Source organism: Octopus sinensis, linkage group LG7 (genome assembly GCF_006345805.1).
Source record: "Octopus sinensis linkage group LG7, ASM634580v1, whole genome shotgun sequence".
Classification (NCBI taxonomy): domain Eukaryota; kingdom Metazoa; phylum Mollusca; class Cephalopoda; order Octopoda; family Octopodidae; genus Octopus; species Octopus sinensis.
Genome location: NC_043003.1, coordinates 85,639,359 through 85,654,809, shown reverse-complemented (window position 1 = coordinate 85,654,809; position 15,451 = coordinate 85,639,359). Strand labels below are relative to the sequence as shown.

The 15,451-nt window shown below is 39.8% G+C and overlaps 1 protein-coding gene across 1 annotated transcript in view; it reads right to left on the bottom strand.

The window, feature by feature from the left end:
• LOC115214047 (carboxy-terminal kinesin 2) overlaps positions 1–11,622 on the bottom strand; it is a 47,592-nt gene extending 35,970 nt beyond the window's left edge. Inside the window, exons 1-3 of the mRNA XM_029783084.2 lie at positions 11,478–11,622; positions 3,409–3,498; positions 822–939 (exon numbers count right to left, since the gene is read on the bottom strand). Of these exons, the coding sequence (XP_029638944.1) occupies positions 822–939; positions 3,409–3,498; positions 11,478–11,489 (220 nt within the window). The 5' untranslated portion in view covers positions 11,490–11,622. The remainder of the gene's footprint in view (positions 1–821; positions 940–3,408; positions 3,499–11,477) is intronic.
• Positions 11,623–15,451: the final 3,829 nt, after the last annotated feature.

The following is a 15,451-nucleotide window of genomic DNA, read 5'->3' as shown; positions in this document are numbered from 1 at the left end:
AAACAAACTTCTTAACCATACAGATATGCCAATGCATAACAAAATAAAATTACATTTATAAAATAAATTGTAACTCTTTTACTCTTTTACTTATTTGTCATTTGACTGCGGCCATGCTAGAGCACTGCCTTTTAGTCGAGCAAATTGACCCCGGGACGTATTCTTTGTAAGCCTTCTACTTATTCTATCAGTCTCTTTTGCCAAACCACTAAGTTACGGGGACGTAAACACACCAGCATCGGTTGTCAAGCGATGTTGGGGGGACAAACACACACACAAACATATATATATATATATACATATATATGACAGGCTTCTTTCAGTTTCCGTCTACCAAATCCACTCACAAGGCTTTGGTCGGCCTGAGGCTATAGAAGAAGACACTTGCCCAAGGTGCCACGCAGTGAGACTGAACCCAGAACCATGTGGCTGGTAAGCAAGATACTTACCACACAGCCACTCCTGCGCCTATGTATAAAAAAAATATTTTTTATGAATGACACAAAAGATTTTTTTTTTTAATTAAAAATTAATAATTAAAGAAATTTTTTAAACAATGAGAAACATTAACCCTTTAGCATTCAGGTTGCTTTGTCAGATGTAATACTTATTCATCTATTTTGCTTTGAATTAACCATACATTATCTTGTAGCTTTGCAATTTCAATGGTGTGTTTGTATGTTCTTAGAATGACATTGTAGAGTAGGTGTGATTGGTTGAATCTGGTCAGTTTTAACATAGAAAATGGTAGAATATTTGATCTGGATATGGCCTGATTAAATGCTAAAGAGTTAATAATGATATTTTGAAAGCAAACTTACCTCGCCTTGGATTGTAAACTAAAGTATTTCGAGAACTTGCTATACGGGAACTGGGTGCCACATTAGTTTTGACCTTATAGACGGGCTTTTCAAGCCTCCTCTTTTTCCCTGGTTCACTCTAGTCAAAGAGAAATATTCAATGAAACGTTTATTTATTTCTAAGAATCATCATCATTTTAACAACCACTTCTTCATGCTTGCATAAATCAGACAGAATTTGCTGAAGAAGATTTTCTACAATCAGATGCCCTTCCAATCACCAAGCCTCAACCATTTCCAATTAAGGTAATATTTCCTTGCGAGTAGTCATGTTTTTACAGAAGATTGGAAATGAAGGAAACTACTTGTGTGATGGTGAAACTTGTTTACATATATCATGTGATGACAAAGGAAGATGTAGTGATGCTACTGTGTAGGGTTCAGCGCGCATGCACAGAATGGGACTACTTCCGGGTGGCCACCGGAAGTCTTCCCCATGCGCATGTGCGGGAAACATTCCCTCAAGCCCGCCAAGCTCAAATCTTCCTCTCCAGCAAGTCAGCATCGCGATCGGACGTACATTCAACAGGCTCTGACAACCTCCACACCGACATAGCCGCCAACGACCATCAACAAACTTCAACAAACTAACACGAAGCTGTATATCAGAGGCTGTCTTTCTCCCATCAGACACACGTACGACATCGCAATAAATAAACGAACTGCTGTCTTTTTACCTACAACCTGACTTCGTCAGTATTGTCTTATAAAATTGTATGTAACCAGATCGAATATCGACACCCTTTCAGTGAATCGATAACCGATCCTTCGTTACAAAGGTAATATTTCCTTGCGAGTAGTCATGTTTTTACAGAAGATTGGAAATGAAGGAAACTACTTGTGTGATGGTGAAACTTGTTTACATGTATCATGTGATGACAAAGGAAGATAACAGTATGACACACATATCATCATTATCGTTTAACATCCGCTTTCCATGCTAGCATGGGTTGGACGATTTTGACTGAGGACTGGTGAACCAGATGGCTGCACCAGGCTCCAATCTTGATTTAGCAGAGTTTCTACAGCTGGATGCCCTTCCTAATGCCAACCACTCAGAGTGTAGTGGGTGCTTTTTACGTGCCACCTGCACGGGGGCCAGTCAGGCGGTACTGGCAATGACCTCGCTTGAATCCTTTTACACATGCCACCAGCACAGGTGCCAGTAAGGCGACTTTGGTAATGATCACGCTCGAATGGTGACCTTTTATGTGCCACTGGCACGAGGGCCAGTCAGGCGGTACTAGCAACGGCCATGCTCAAATGGTGTCTTTTACATTCCACCTGCACAGGAGCCAGTCCAGCGGCACTGGAAACGACCTCACTCGAATGTTATGCCTTTTTCTTTTTATGTTAAGACATTAATGTATTTTATTTTACTGACACTAAAATTATCATCATTTTATGTCCATATTCCATGCAGGCATGGGTTAAACTGTTTGACAGGATCCAATAAGCCCAAAGACTGCTTTGGCATGGTTTCTATAGCATGATGCCCTTCTCAATGCCACTTCACAAAGTGTAATGAGTGCATTTTCCAAACCACCAACACTAGTGGGGTCGCCATGCAGCTTGCAAAACTACAAGTCCTGAGGGAGAAGCTTTATGCAAGGAAATAAGGGGTAAAAGTATAAGAGAAGAGGCAAGAGCAGAACAGGTCTCTTGTTGTAGAGGGACTATATGGCAGGCACTCCATGGCTACAATAACAAGGGTTCCAGGTGATCTGAATAATGGATCACCCTGCATGTGAAATTAACATCGGCACTCCACAGACACATGTACCCTTAATATTGTTGTCATGGGGATTCAGTGTGGCATAGAATAAGACAAGGCTGGCCCTTTTAAATTACAGCTACTGTGCATTTGCACTAGGTGAGAGGACTAGAGCAATGTGAAATTAAGGATATAACACGCCACTAGGAATTGAACTCACAACTGTGAGCTGAATACCTTAATCACTAAGCCACATTACTTCACATGACTATTCATGTTTTTAGATGAGAGGATGGAGGGTGATAGGGGTGGAGCAGGGAAGAGATAAAAGAGTAGTGATGAGGTGTCTGTGTGGACCCTCAAGGACTAAAGTTAAATTTGAGCTCAGTAGAATTGAAACTCTGAGAGAAGGAACAAGTATGAAAAGGTATTTTGCCCTATGTTCTAATGACTGTCAATTTGCTAGAAACAGCAACCAAATTTCCTTCAAATCACACTTCAACTTAGATTAGAGCATACTGGACAATGTCGGTCCTGGGTTCTCAGCACAAAGAAAAATACACAATAGATGTGACTAACCAGAAAAAAAAAATACATAAAGACATTATACAAAACTATTTCAGTAAATACTACTATTACTAGTACTATTGCTACTTCTACATTTCAATAGATATTATAGATAATTAAAATTTTGGGAAGATCTAAAACAATACTGAGTTTTCGAACACAATTCAACATTCTAATATGCTCTTCCTCAGTAAAATAACAGTTGATTAAAAAACAATAGAATCTAAAACTTATTATTAGATTTAAGTAAATAACTATTTTAATTACCTCATTTAGGCTGCTTTTTCTTTTTGTTAACTTTGGTGTTAACTTGGGCAACTTGCTGGAACAGTTTGCTGTGTCAGCCAGGACTTTGCGCTGAAACAAAAAAATCATAATTTTTTTTTTAGCATGATTTAATGAGAATAATTTGACAAAGACACCAAGAAAAATAAATGTGATAAAAACTTAAGTAAAACATATAAATTACTGTTGTCATTACTGCATTTATTGACTATCCCTTTTTAGTACTAAGCAAGCTGACAGAATCATTATACCAGACAAAAAGCTTAATGATATTTCTTCTGGCTTTACATCGGGAGTTCAAATTCTGTCAAGGTCAACTTCGTCTCTCATCCTTTCAGAGTTGATAAAATAAGTATCAGCCGAAGGATCTTTGTCATGCAAGTCACTTGGCAATCCTGCCAGTGCAGATGCCACATAAAAAAGCATCCAGTTCACACAGTAAAATGGTTGGCATTCAGAAAGGCATCCAGCCGTAAAAACCTTGCCTTTGCTGGAGCCATGTAAAAACCACTCAGTCAACTCTGCTGAGTGGTTGGTGTTAGGAAGGGTATCCAGCTGTAAAAACCCTGCCAAAACAGACACAGAAGTCTGATGCAGGCTCCTATCTTGCCAGCTCCTGTAAAAACGTCCAACCCATGCCAGCAAGGAAGGCAGATGTTAAACAATGATGATGATGAGCATTTAGATTGATGCAATCAACTTGCCCCTTCACAGAAAATTTCAGTCCTTGTGCCTGCATAGTGATCCTTGGCAGAAACATCTTTAATAAATGAAAATACTGATTCACAATTAAATTTGTAATCTTACTAATTTCAATACATCATCATTTTAACATCCACTATCTATGCTGGCATGGGTTAGACAATTTGACTGGAGCTGATAAGCTGGAGAGCTGCGCTAGGTTCCAGTTTGATTTGGCAAGGTTTCTACAGCTGGATGCCCTTCCTAACACCAACCACTCAAGGAGTGAAATGGGTGCTTTTATGTGCCACCAGCCATCTACATGACACTGGCAACAACTACGACTACAATTCACGGGTGCCGTTTATATGGCACCAGCAATGACCACCACAACACTTCATGCGTACCCTTTACATGGTACTGGCATCAATCACAACAACAATTCATGGGTGCCATTTGCATGGCACTATCAACGACCAGAATTATGATTCATAGGTACCGCTTACCTGACACCGTCAATGACAATGATTCACAGGTACCATTTACAAAGCACCAGCAACAGCTCAACTTCAATTTCACAGGTGTCATTTACATGGCACCAGTAGCAACCAAAACTATGACTTACAGGTGCCATTTGCATGGCCACAACTACTATTTCACTTGGCCTGATGAGCCTTATCACACACGGCATATCGCCAGGGGCCTCAGTCACTTGTCATCACCTCCATGAGGCCCAACATTAGAAGATCATGCTTCACCACCTCATCCCATATCTTTCTAGCACTACCTCTTCCATAGGTTCCTTCCATAGTTAAAGATTGGCACTTCTTTACACAGCTTTCCTCGTCTATATGTATCACATAACCATACCAACACAGTTATCTCTCTTGCACACCACATCTGATGCCTCTTATGCCCAACTTTTCTCTCAAGACACTAACACTCTCTTGTACATGCACACTAACATTACACATCCAGCGAAGCACACTAGCTTCATTTCTTTCAAGCCTGCGCAAATCTTCAGTGGTCACAGCCCAGTCATACACACAAACAGTGATTCCTCTTTAGTGTACAGTTTAACCCTAACCTTAATCCTAACCCAGATCAGGTTATTTCCCAGTGTAGACTATGGATATTGTAGCAGACTGCATGCTAAAGTAGCACCCACACATTGAGTGTGTATATACACATTACCTGTATAGCTGCATGGATGTTTAAGCATTCAAAGAGCAACGTGAAATGAAGTGTTTTGATTTTCTCAAGAATGCAATGCACCAATCACTTCAGGAATTGAAAGTATAATCTTGAAATTATGAGTGCAACACCCGAACCACTAGGTCACTCATATATATACATATATGACAAAACACGAACATCATTTTTACATCCACTTTCCATGCTGGCATAGGTTGGACAAGGCATTACAATACAAAGTTTTTTTGGGAAGCTGCTGCTCTAACAGACTGGTGTTTAGGTGTTTATGCATGCCATATAACTTGGTTTTTATGGCTGGATGTCAACCTTATCAACCACATTACAAAGTGTACTACATGCATTTTCTCATGGTGTCATTACCATTAGAAAGGTTATTAAGTCCTAAGATAAGAATAAAGAGATCTCAAAACCCTGTGCTTTCTCCACTTATTTGTCATCTATTGGGTTGGCCATAAACTCCAATTTTTGTCAAGACTTAACTTCAAGCACTCTAGTAAATAGCTAACTTCAGTCTGTCCCTTGTGCATGCAAACTTGTGATGAGACAGGTTGTATTTTGCATATCTAGGATCATCCTGTGGATGAGCTGCTTGTGGACAATGGCAGTGCGTTTCGCTTGGAGGTGCTGGGGGAAATGCTCGACAAGTGACATGTCAGCCGTTTCTTCAGGGCGGCATACAGGCCAAGTGGCAATGGGGTTGTAGAGAGGCATCATCGTACCATCAAGACCATAGCAGGGAGGGGCCACATCTCACTGGTCGAGGCCATTTTTTGGTATAATATGTCACCCAGGACAGGACAGGCTGAGGAGTAGGTGCCACACAGGGCAATATTCAAGTACAAGTGAAGACATCCATGTACTGCATTGCCGCATCCTGCAAAAGAGAAAGAGCATGCCTTTGTGCAGGTCGGAGAAGAAGTCTGGGTTAAGCCCTCAAATGCGCAGTGTACATCACAGTGGGGAAGGGGGACAATAACCTTTGTGAATTTGGGGAACAATGTATCCGTAGATGGCATGCCAAGACATGTTTTGGATGTGCACAGGATCATCACTGTGACAGAGGATGGGACCAACAGGAATGGACAAGAGGATGAAGCCAGCAGGAACATGCTGGGAACTGAGGCCAGTCTTGAAGTCCCACAGAGGGAGCGCCACCTGCCTCACTGGTTGGCTGATTATAAGACAAGATAAGGTATGTGGTCGGGGTCAAGAAGAGGGCATGGGCAGGTTGGTTGAATGATCTTCAGATCGGGGGGGGGGGGTTATGAGCCAGGCTGTGTTGTAGGGAAGGATCGGAAGTGAGGGAGTAGGCATGTCCTGTTGGAAGTGGGGCCTGTGGATCCCACCAGAAGTGCAGTGGTGGACATGCAGCAACAGAAAAGCACGAGGTGCCAGTTGGCAGTGGACAGCACATCAGAGCGGACATGTGAGACTGTACAGCGACGTGGAGTGAACCTTGGAGATCAAGACAGCACATGGATGTTGAAAGTGACCCTTTTTCTGGACCGACAGGTATGGCTACAGTAATTCTCTCTTCGCTTCCGTCTTTTTTCTTCCTTTACATCACTAAGCTTAGTGAAAGATGTAGGAGGGAGAATGATGAGGATGAAGATGTGGAGAGGACCATTTATCATTAGTAAGTACCACAGGTAGAAGGGAGATGAGATAAACAAGTATGAGTGATAGATGACTGAAGTGGGGAAGGTGAACAAGAGGTAGATAAGATTGGGTTCAAGCATGTGAGATATGACAGTGTATGTAAGTTCAGTAACAGCCAAATCTCGCTACCATGATATATTACCAGTGTCTTTCCACAGACATTGCAAATAGATTAAGAAATAGGCGCAGGAGTGGCTGTGTGGTAAGTAGCTTGTTTACCAACCACATGGTTCCGGGTTCAGTCCCACTGTGTGGCACCTTGGGCAAGTGTCTTCTACTATAGCCTCAGGCCGACCAAACCCTTGTGAGTGGATTTGGTAGACGGAAACTGAAAGAAGCCCGTCGTATATATGTATATATATATATATATATATGTGTGTATGTGCGTGTATGTTTGTGTGCCTGTGTTTGTCCCCCTAGCATTGCTTGACAACTGATGCTGGTGTGTTTATGTCCCCGTCACTTAGCGGTTCGGCAAAAGAAACCGATAGAATAAGTACTGGGCTTACAAAAGAATAAGTCCCGGGGCCGAGTTGCTCGATTAAAGGCGGTGCTCCAGCATGGCCGCAGTTAAATGACTGAAACAAGTAAAGAGAGTAAAGAGTAAATGATTATTAGTGACAAAAACAATGGCAGTATTCATCTTTCTAACAAGACATCCATGTTAAGATGGATATAAAAGATTGCCTTTTTGTACTAATACTGCTTCCACGAATCTTAACAATCCTGTTCTTACCCAAGTGACTATACTTTTGGAACCACAACCATCACTGCTAATTATGGCACTTAGCTATCAACTACTTCTAGTGAACCTGCCAGGTATCTAAGAGAATCTATCTCCAGTGCGCTCTCAGCTTTTATTTCTCTAGTGCATCTACCTCGCACAAAGTCTACCTTGTGTGGTTAACCTGTCATCTCATGTCTATCCACAGCTAACACTGAGTACAACAATATGAAGTTTCTACATACTCCTTTTCTGCATATAATTTTTTCCATAAAAAGGTTTCCGTCCTTTTTTTTCATTTAGCAAGACCATATTCCTCATGGGACTAAAGTCCTGTCAATTTCGTTACAAACACTTTAGTTTTTACTAAGTTTACCTTAAGGCCTTTTGATGCCAGGTTTTCACTTCTCAACACACAACAGATTCAGTTATGAAAACCAGATTATCAGCACATAAAAGAAACACGATTAATCAATCTTGGACCGTCCAACCCATGCTAGCATGGAAAGCGGACGTTAAACTATGATGATGGAACTCCCTAGTGAGGCCTGTACAACTATGATGAATAAGAGGGGCTGAGGAATGAACCCTGTCGGACACATACCTTTATACTAAATATGTCACTAAACTCATCACTGACACTCACTTTGCCAACAGCATCTTTATACATAGCTTGTACAGCCCTCACAAAGCCATTTATCTGCACTTAATTGCCTATGTGATGAGCCAAATACAGAGCATGACATCCTGTCAAAGTCCTTGTTGAAGCTAAAAAATGCTAGGTAAAGAGGCTAACTCTTAGCTAAGTATTTTTCCTGCAAGGATGATAACTGTGGTGCCTCTTCCAGCCATAAAGCCCAATTGCATCTCATCTAAGTTAATTCCACTCCTGATCACAAGTGATCGAAAATTTGTCCAAAAATTTGATGCTTTGTAAATTTCCTTGCTCTAATATATCTCCTTTGTTCTCGTAGCAGTCACAATGATACTACTAAACCAGTTACACTCATATCATCATCATCACTTAACGTCCATTTTCCATGCTAGCATGGGTTGGACGGTTCGACCAGGGTCTGGTAAGCCATGGAGGCTGCACCAGACTCCAGTCTGATTTGGCAGTTTCTACAGCTTGATGCCCTTCCCAACGCCAACCACTCCGTGAGTGTAGTGGGTGCTTTTTTACGTGCCACCGGCACAGGGGCCAGAGCAGGCTGGCAAACGGCCACGATCGGTTGGTGCTTTTACGTGTCACCGACACGGACGCCAGTCAGGCGGCGCTGGCATCTGCCACGTTCGGACGGTGCTTTTTACGTGTCACCGGTACGGGTGTCTTAACTACAATTTCCATTTGAATTTTTATTTTGATGTACTTGACTCAATAGGTCTCCTCAAGAACAGCGGGTCCAAGGCTAGCACAGCAGGCCGTTCTGCGAACCAAGAACTCACTTCAGTTGTCGGGTCTTCGAAGTCAAAGCATATCTCCAGAGGTCTCAGTCTTTCGTCATAGCCTCTGTGAGACTCAAAGTACAAAGGTCATGCTTGACCACCTCGTTATATATATATATATGTGTGTGTGTGTGTGTGTGTTGTGTGTGTGTGTGTGTGTGAATGAATAAATCGTTAAATATTTATACAATTTATAGAATGTAGAAATATAGTCTTTATATCATTTTTTTTTCAAAATAATCTGACTAGATGAGAGCGGTTGGAATGCTGGTTTTACTTCGTATAATAGGTTGTCCAACCCATGCTAGCATGGAAAACGGACGTTAAACGATGATGATGCTGAAACAGTTATATTTTTGTAATATGTCCCATGTCGCGGCGTATATATAAACTAAATACAGAGTTTATACACAGAAAATTATGTACTTTTTAATGTATCCATTCGTTCTCAAACACAATGGGAAAGATTTGAACATGAATATAAGATTCGCCGTTGTATTCCGTATTCGGAGAGCAGCTTCTCATTTGTTGATCTATTTCATCTTTTTTTTTAAAAAAAAAAAACAACTTCTGAATCATTTAGACACGTTACTAAAATAGGAAATAATCCAATATCTACCATCCCACTGCCACAAATATAAGCTGATAAGAATTGCATGATGCTCGTTCTTTACTTAACTATAGAAAGCGTAAAACCAGAATTCCGCCCAAAGCTAAAATGTGTTTTTTTGATTTTTTAGTATTTTGTTTCGTTGATACCGTTTGTATTTAAAAGTCATTGTTGAGAGGAGACTTATAAAGCATTGCCCTGTATGATGGTTAGTGCGAGCCATGCGCCCCCCTATCTACCGCCAGTTCCCCCAGCTGTCAGAAATTTTGAAATACAGTAAGAAGGAAACGATTATTTTAAGATTAGTAAACATTTTACCAACAATAATGATTTATGATGCAAATCCACATATATGGGGTGCGGTCAAAAATATGGTTCGTTCACTCGACTACAATATATGGCTGGTACTTATTGTATGGTCCCCGGGAGAAATCGACCCTGTGAGGATTTGAACTGAAGGAATGATAACCGTCAGTCATTTTGACCAGCACTCTGATTCTGCTACGTGAACAAATAGAAAATTCTGGATGTCCAGAAATGTTTACAAAACGAAAAGGTCCGATCCATTTTCTGCACATTCACAATAACTAATTATAAACTGTATTAAACAGTGTTGAGTACAACTAATCGAGATATGGGTTTGTGTATGTCGTGTTGGAATTCCTTTGGTGAAGGTAAAGAATACGAACACCAGATGGTTAGGGTTTTTGTTACGCCGAAAACGGGAGATGTGCATATTCTTTACCTCTGCCATTCCTTTGCACATAGGTCATATTTAGCGCAGGCGTAAATAATATTTAAATCCGACTGTTAACTTTTTGCTAATTTTTTTTCGTCGTGTCTGTGTTTGTCCCCCCAACATCGCTTGACAACCGATGCTGGTGTGTTTACGTCCCCGTAACCTAGTGGTTGTCAAAAAAAATCGATAGAATAAGTACTAGGCTTACAGTCCTGGGGTCGATTTGTTCGACTAAATGCGGTGCTCCAGCATGGCCACAGTCAAATGAATTAAACAAGAGTAAAAGAGTATATATTCACACACACACACACACATATCCCCCCCCCCCCAATGAAACGTGAATCCCTACGGGATAGATCTAAACAGAAATTCAATTTAAAATTATAAAAAGATAAATATTACCAAAATAAATTCCAATATCTTGAATATCTCGCAAAGAAATTCACCGAGTTCAAACTGGTAAATAGTTATAATCAGTTAACTAACCAAAATACACAAACTAAATGTTAAAAGAGCTTCTTGTTCACTTCTTTAAAATATTACATCAAGATTTTCAACAAGTTTTTTCGGTACAAAATATTTTCATTTACAATTAATATTGAGATCATTTACTTCGATAAAGATGCCTTAACGGCCAAATTATATTACAAGTCATTTAGGAGGATCTTCCGTACACAATAAACATAACAAACAATAATATAAAAACAATATAATTGTTTATTGTGCAATAGGCACGTTATCGATCAAAGTGAGAATGACGGGCACTATTAATGACTTAATTATCTTATAAGAAATTAAGTAATGATAATGATAGGTGCTTCTTAAAATTTTATTCTATACACAAGAGAGAGCAAATTAGCTGTTCAGTAACGTGTAAACTAACCACAATGATAATTAAACTGAAAGAAATGTAACGGAAAATATTCGACAGAAATAATTAAAACAACTGAAATCACATAAAATATAAATATTCTCACCTGACTATTCATTTCGGTTTATATTTCACAAATAAATGAATTAAGAAAACACGTATTGTAATGGAATGAAGATCCTGACAGATTAATCAGCGAGAAAATATTTAAATTTGCCACAAATTTGAAATACGGCTTCTGATTGGTTGATCGTAATTGCGGACATGCGCAGTGCAAATATTTTGAATCCTTCAGTTTCGTTGGCTGCATATCTCGGTGACATGGTAAATAGACTTTTAATTTAGGCACAGGACCAGCAGTTTTGAGGGCGACAGATTAGTTTGCCGAAAAGTGTGTACAGCCAAGATGCTGGATAATAAGCTCGGATCTTTTCGGTTTGGACGGCAGTTTTCAACACAATTTCTAGTTAACTAAACACTTTTAAACTTCGTATACTGGTAGAATGTGTCAAAATAAAACATTTTTTGGATCTTTTCGAAATGGAGACAGATTTAAAAGTTTGTTATTCAGACAAAAAGAACAATGTCGGTAGAATGTGTAAAAAAAATATAGGTTATATGTGTTATGATTCCCCCACCAACAAAGGTTCCCTTCACTACGTACCTGACAGGAGTACAGTCACTTTAGAATCTGTCAAAAGGAAAATGTCTTGCCGGGTACGGTAATTTTTACTGATAAATGAACCAGTTATCGGAATCTCCACCAACTTATGTACATTCACCGAGCAGTGAATCATGCCAATGATTTCGTGAATTTCTACGCCGGGGCATGCACTAACCATATCGAGACCTATTGATCTTGTATCAAAAGACGCCTAAAATACATAAGCCGATCGATTGGGGGAATGAGGTGGTCCTCTGATCGAATCAATTTACAATGAACAGATCCGGGAATTTTACGAATCGTTTCCAGAATTTCTATACATTCCCATAGGATCCGGAACAGGTGGTGCGCTTGCACACCCTAAAATTTTAGTTGGCAATGAAAACGCTAGGAACGTCCTGGGTTTGCAACCACTAAGCAAATTGCATTCCCGCATTTTTGTACTTTTCTGAAACACATTGCCGAGGTTTATCCTCCGTAAATTCCAGCTGTATGTAATATGACATTATGTCAAGTTTACCTGTTTTACTTTTAAGTTGTGCCTGCATTCAGTACAGATCACCATTGCATCTTCTGTTTCCCGATGCAGTATTCTACGCTGATTTTGGCATAATTAGAATCTCCGTTGCCGAAAATGTAAGAACCCATAGAAAAAAAAAAGAAAGAAAAAGCATAAAAGGGTGGGTACTAACAATTCAGTCTCCTTACCCCCACGCTCATCCACACCAATATTTGCTCACTTCTGCATCTGGGTGTGATTTCCAATCAGTGCATGATATGATCTTACATGTGGTAGAAATAACAGCCAACTTTGAGTTATTGAACATTTTCCCCTACTTCTTTTTTGCATTCGACAACAACAGTTTCGATTTTGCCAAATAAAAAAACATAGCATATCAAAATTTCAATACCCTTCTCCATTCCTCCCTCCCCAGTTTGTTGGTTTCCTGCATTTCAAAACAATGTGGGGAAACCTTTCTAATTCATGTTTTCTAAACGTCTGATCTCTTTTTTTTTTTTTTTCTCTCTTAACTTTTGCTTTCGTCATATTATAAGTATTCCACATTGCGAAATGTGTAACCCGCATTTTTGGAGACAAAAATTTCGCAAACCCACTCGGCCCGTCACCACCACCCGTCAACGTACTTTACACGATTGAAATTAAATTTGTTCTGCACCCTGGCCCCGGCCTCCACTACACTTTATCCCGATATGAAAATTCAATGATTTAATAACTGAGAGAGAAAAAGGATTTATGAAGACTTATAACTGCAACTCAGCCCCCGTGAATGGTTTGAGAGTGATTTTGCTATTATTTCTAGCATGTCGAGCAACTACATTGAGGCCTAGTAAACGTCATCTGCTTAGTGTTTGTTATACGAAGGACACCCCCATCCTTAGGTGGATTGGTAATGCTTGAAGAGATGGCGGTCAATCTTTCGGAATATTTCGAAAAAAGAAATCAAATCTGAGTTTTTGTTGGGTTTTTTTTTTAATTACTCGTTGACAAATACGGAAATAATGTTTGGGAAAAATCTATTTTCCAAAATACCACTTCTTAAATATACAAAAATATATTCAATCGAATATTTTAAACCCATCCCTTTTATTTGTGCATGCAACTATTTCGAGCATTTCAATAAATATATATACTCTTTTACTTGTTTCAGTCATTTGACTGCGGCCATGCTGGAGCACCGCCTTTAATCGAGCAACTCGACCCCGGGACTTATTCTTTTGTAAGCCCAGTACTTATTCTATCGGTCTCTTTTGCCGAACCGCTAAGTAACGGGGACATAAACACACCAGCATCGGTTGTCAAGCAATGCTAGGGGGACAAGCACAAACACGCATATATATACATATATAGGACAGGCTTCTTTCAGTTTCCGTCTACCAAATCCACTCACAAGGCTTTGGTCGGCCCGAGGCTATAGTAGAAGACACTTGCCCAAGGTGCCACGCAGAGGGACTGAACCCGCAACCATGTGGTTGGTAAACAAGCTACTTACCACACAGCCACTCATAATGTTAAATAACAGAATACCAGAGATTTTACATGCTTCTGCATTGTAACATAAAGAGAAAATATTTACTTTGCCAAGAAATATGTGTTTTCCAAGACAAAAACTGGAAATGCTGGAAAGTGACATTTGTATAGCATTGAATAAACTGTTTAGTTCCATGTCATGAAGAAGTGCCCATATATTTCCAAAATGTGTTTCCAGGATGTATAGATGTTCTTCCATGCTCACCATCACAAATGCACAGGAGATAACTTTCCTTAGAAAAAAAATGCATCTTTGTTCGCAATAAAAAATTCTTGCGACAAACTGTTTTGGTTTATGTCCATCTTTAGTTTATCTAGGCCCTAGATAAACTAAAGAAGAATTTCTAGGATATGGCCATTAATACCTCTAGATATAGCTTTTGTGTCATCCCTGTATAAACCAAATGAGATAAATAGGTCCCTGTGATCCAGGACATCTAATAAGGACATGCATATCAACGCTGCCAAACAGACCCACTTTCACATCAAAGGAATCATTTAGGCAGGGTTGTTTGATCCAAGCTCAATCCATATCAAAGAGAAATGTTTTCCTAATATGCATAACCTTTGTGTGTTATACCAGCAAAATTTCTAGTAAACTCTTGTGTCTGCATTAATATCTCCTTGAAAATTGATGGATAAAAATCCATTTTGTCAAACTGAGTAAATATTCCCTTGATCTTGCTTCTGATGCCGTTGAACCCCGTGTAATGACTTCACTTGTGCTACACCACTGTGCAAGTTCAGAAGCTTTCCTAATGCTGTTATTGATATTCCAAAGTAGATGCTTACTAACTATACCATTCTTTGATTTTGTGTGGTTTGTCACCCTACATGTAGGCTTGGAGGCAAAGTTATCCTTCTGGTCTTTCAAAGCCTTACAATTAACTTGTGCCTCTGTTCTGTCATTTATATCTAACTTTTAAGCTAAATCTTTGGCTTCACTGCTTGAATTTGCCTTAACTTGACTGGCTTCTGTGCTGGTGGCACGTAAAAAGCACCATCCGAACGTGGCCAATGCCAGTGCACATTAAAAGCACCAACCGATTGTGACCGCTGCCAGACTCCCCTGGCACCTGTGCCGGTGGCACGTAAAAAGCACCCACTATACTCACAGAGTGGTTGGCGTTAGGAAGGGCATCCAGCTGTAGAAACACTGCCAGATCAGACTGGAACCTGGTGCTAGTGCGGAAAATGGACGTTAAACGATGATGACAGTCAGCCTGCACACATTTCTAAATGATGTTGTCCATAAAAACTGTTCATACAGTTCAATCAGTTATCTACCTCATATAAATATTTGGTCTTGTCAGAGAAATGCAAATCTTATTTGAATCTTTTAAACTATTTATGTCAGATCTAAACT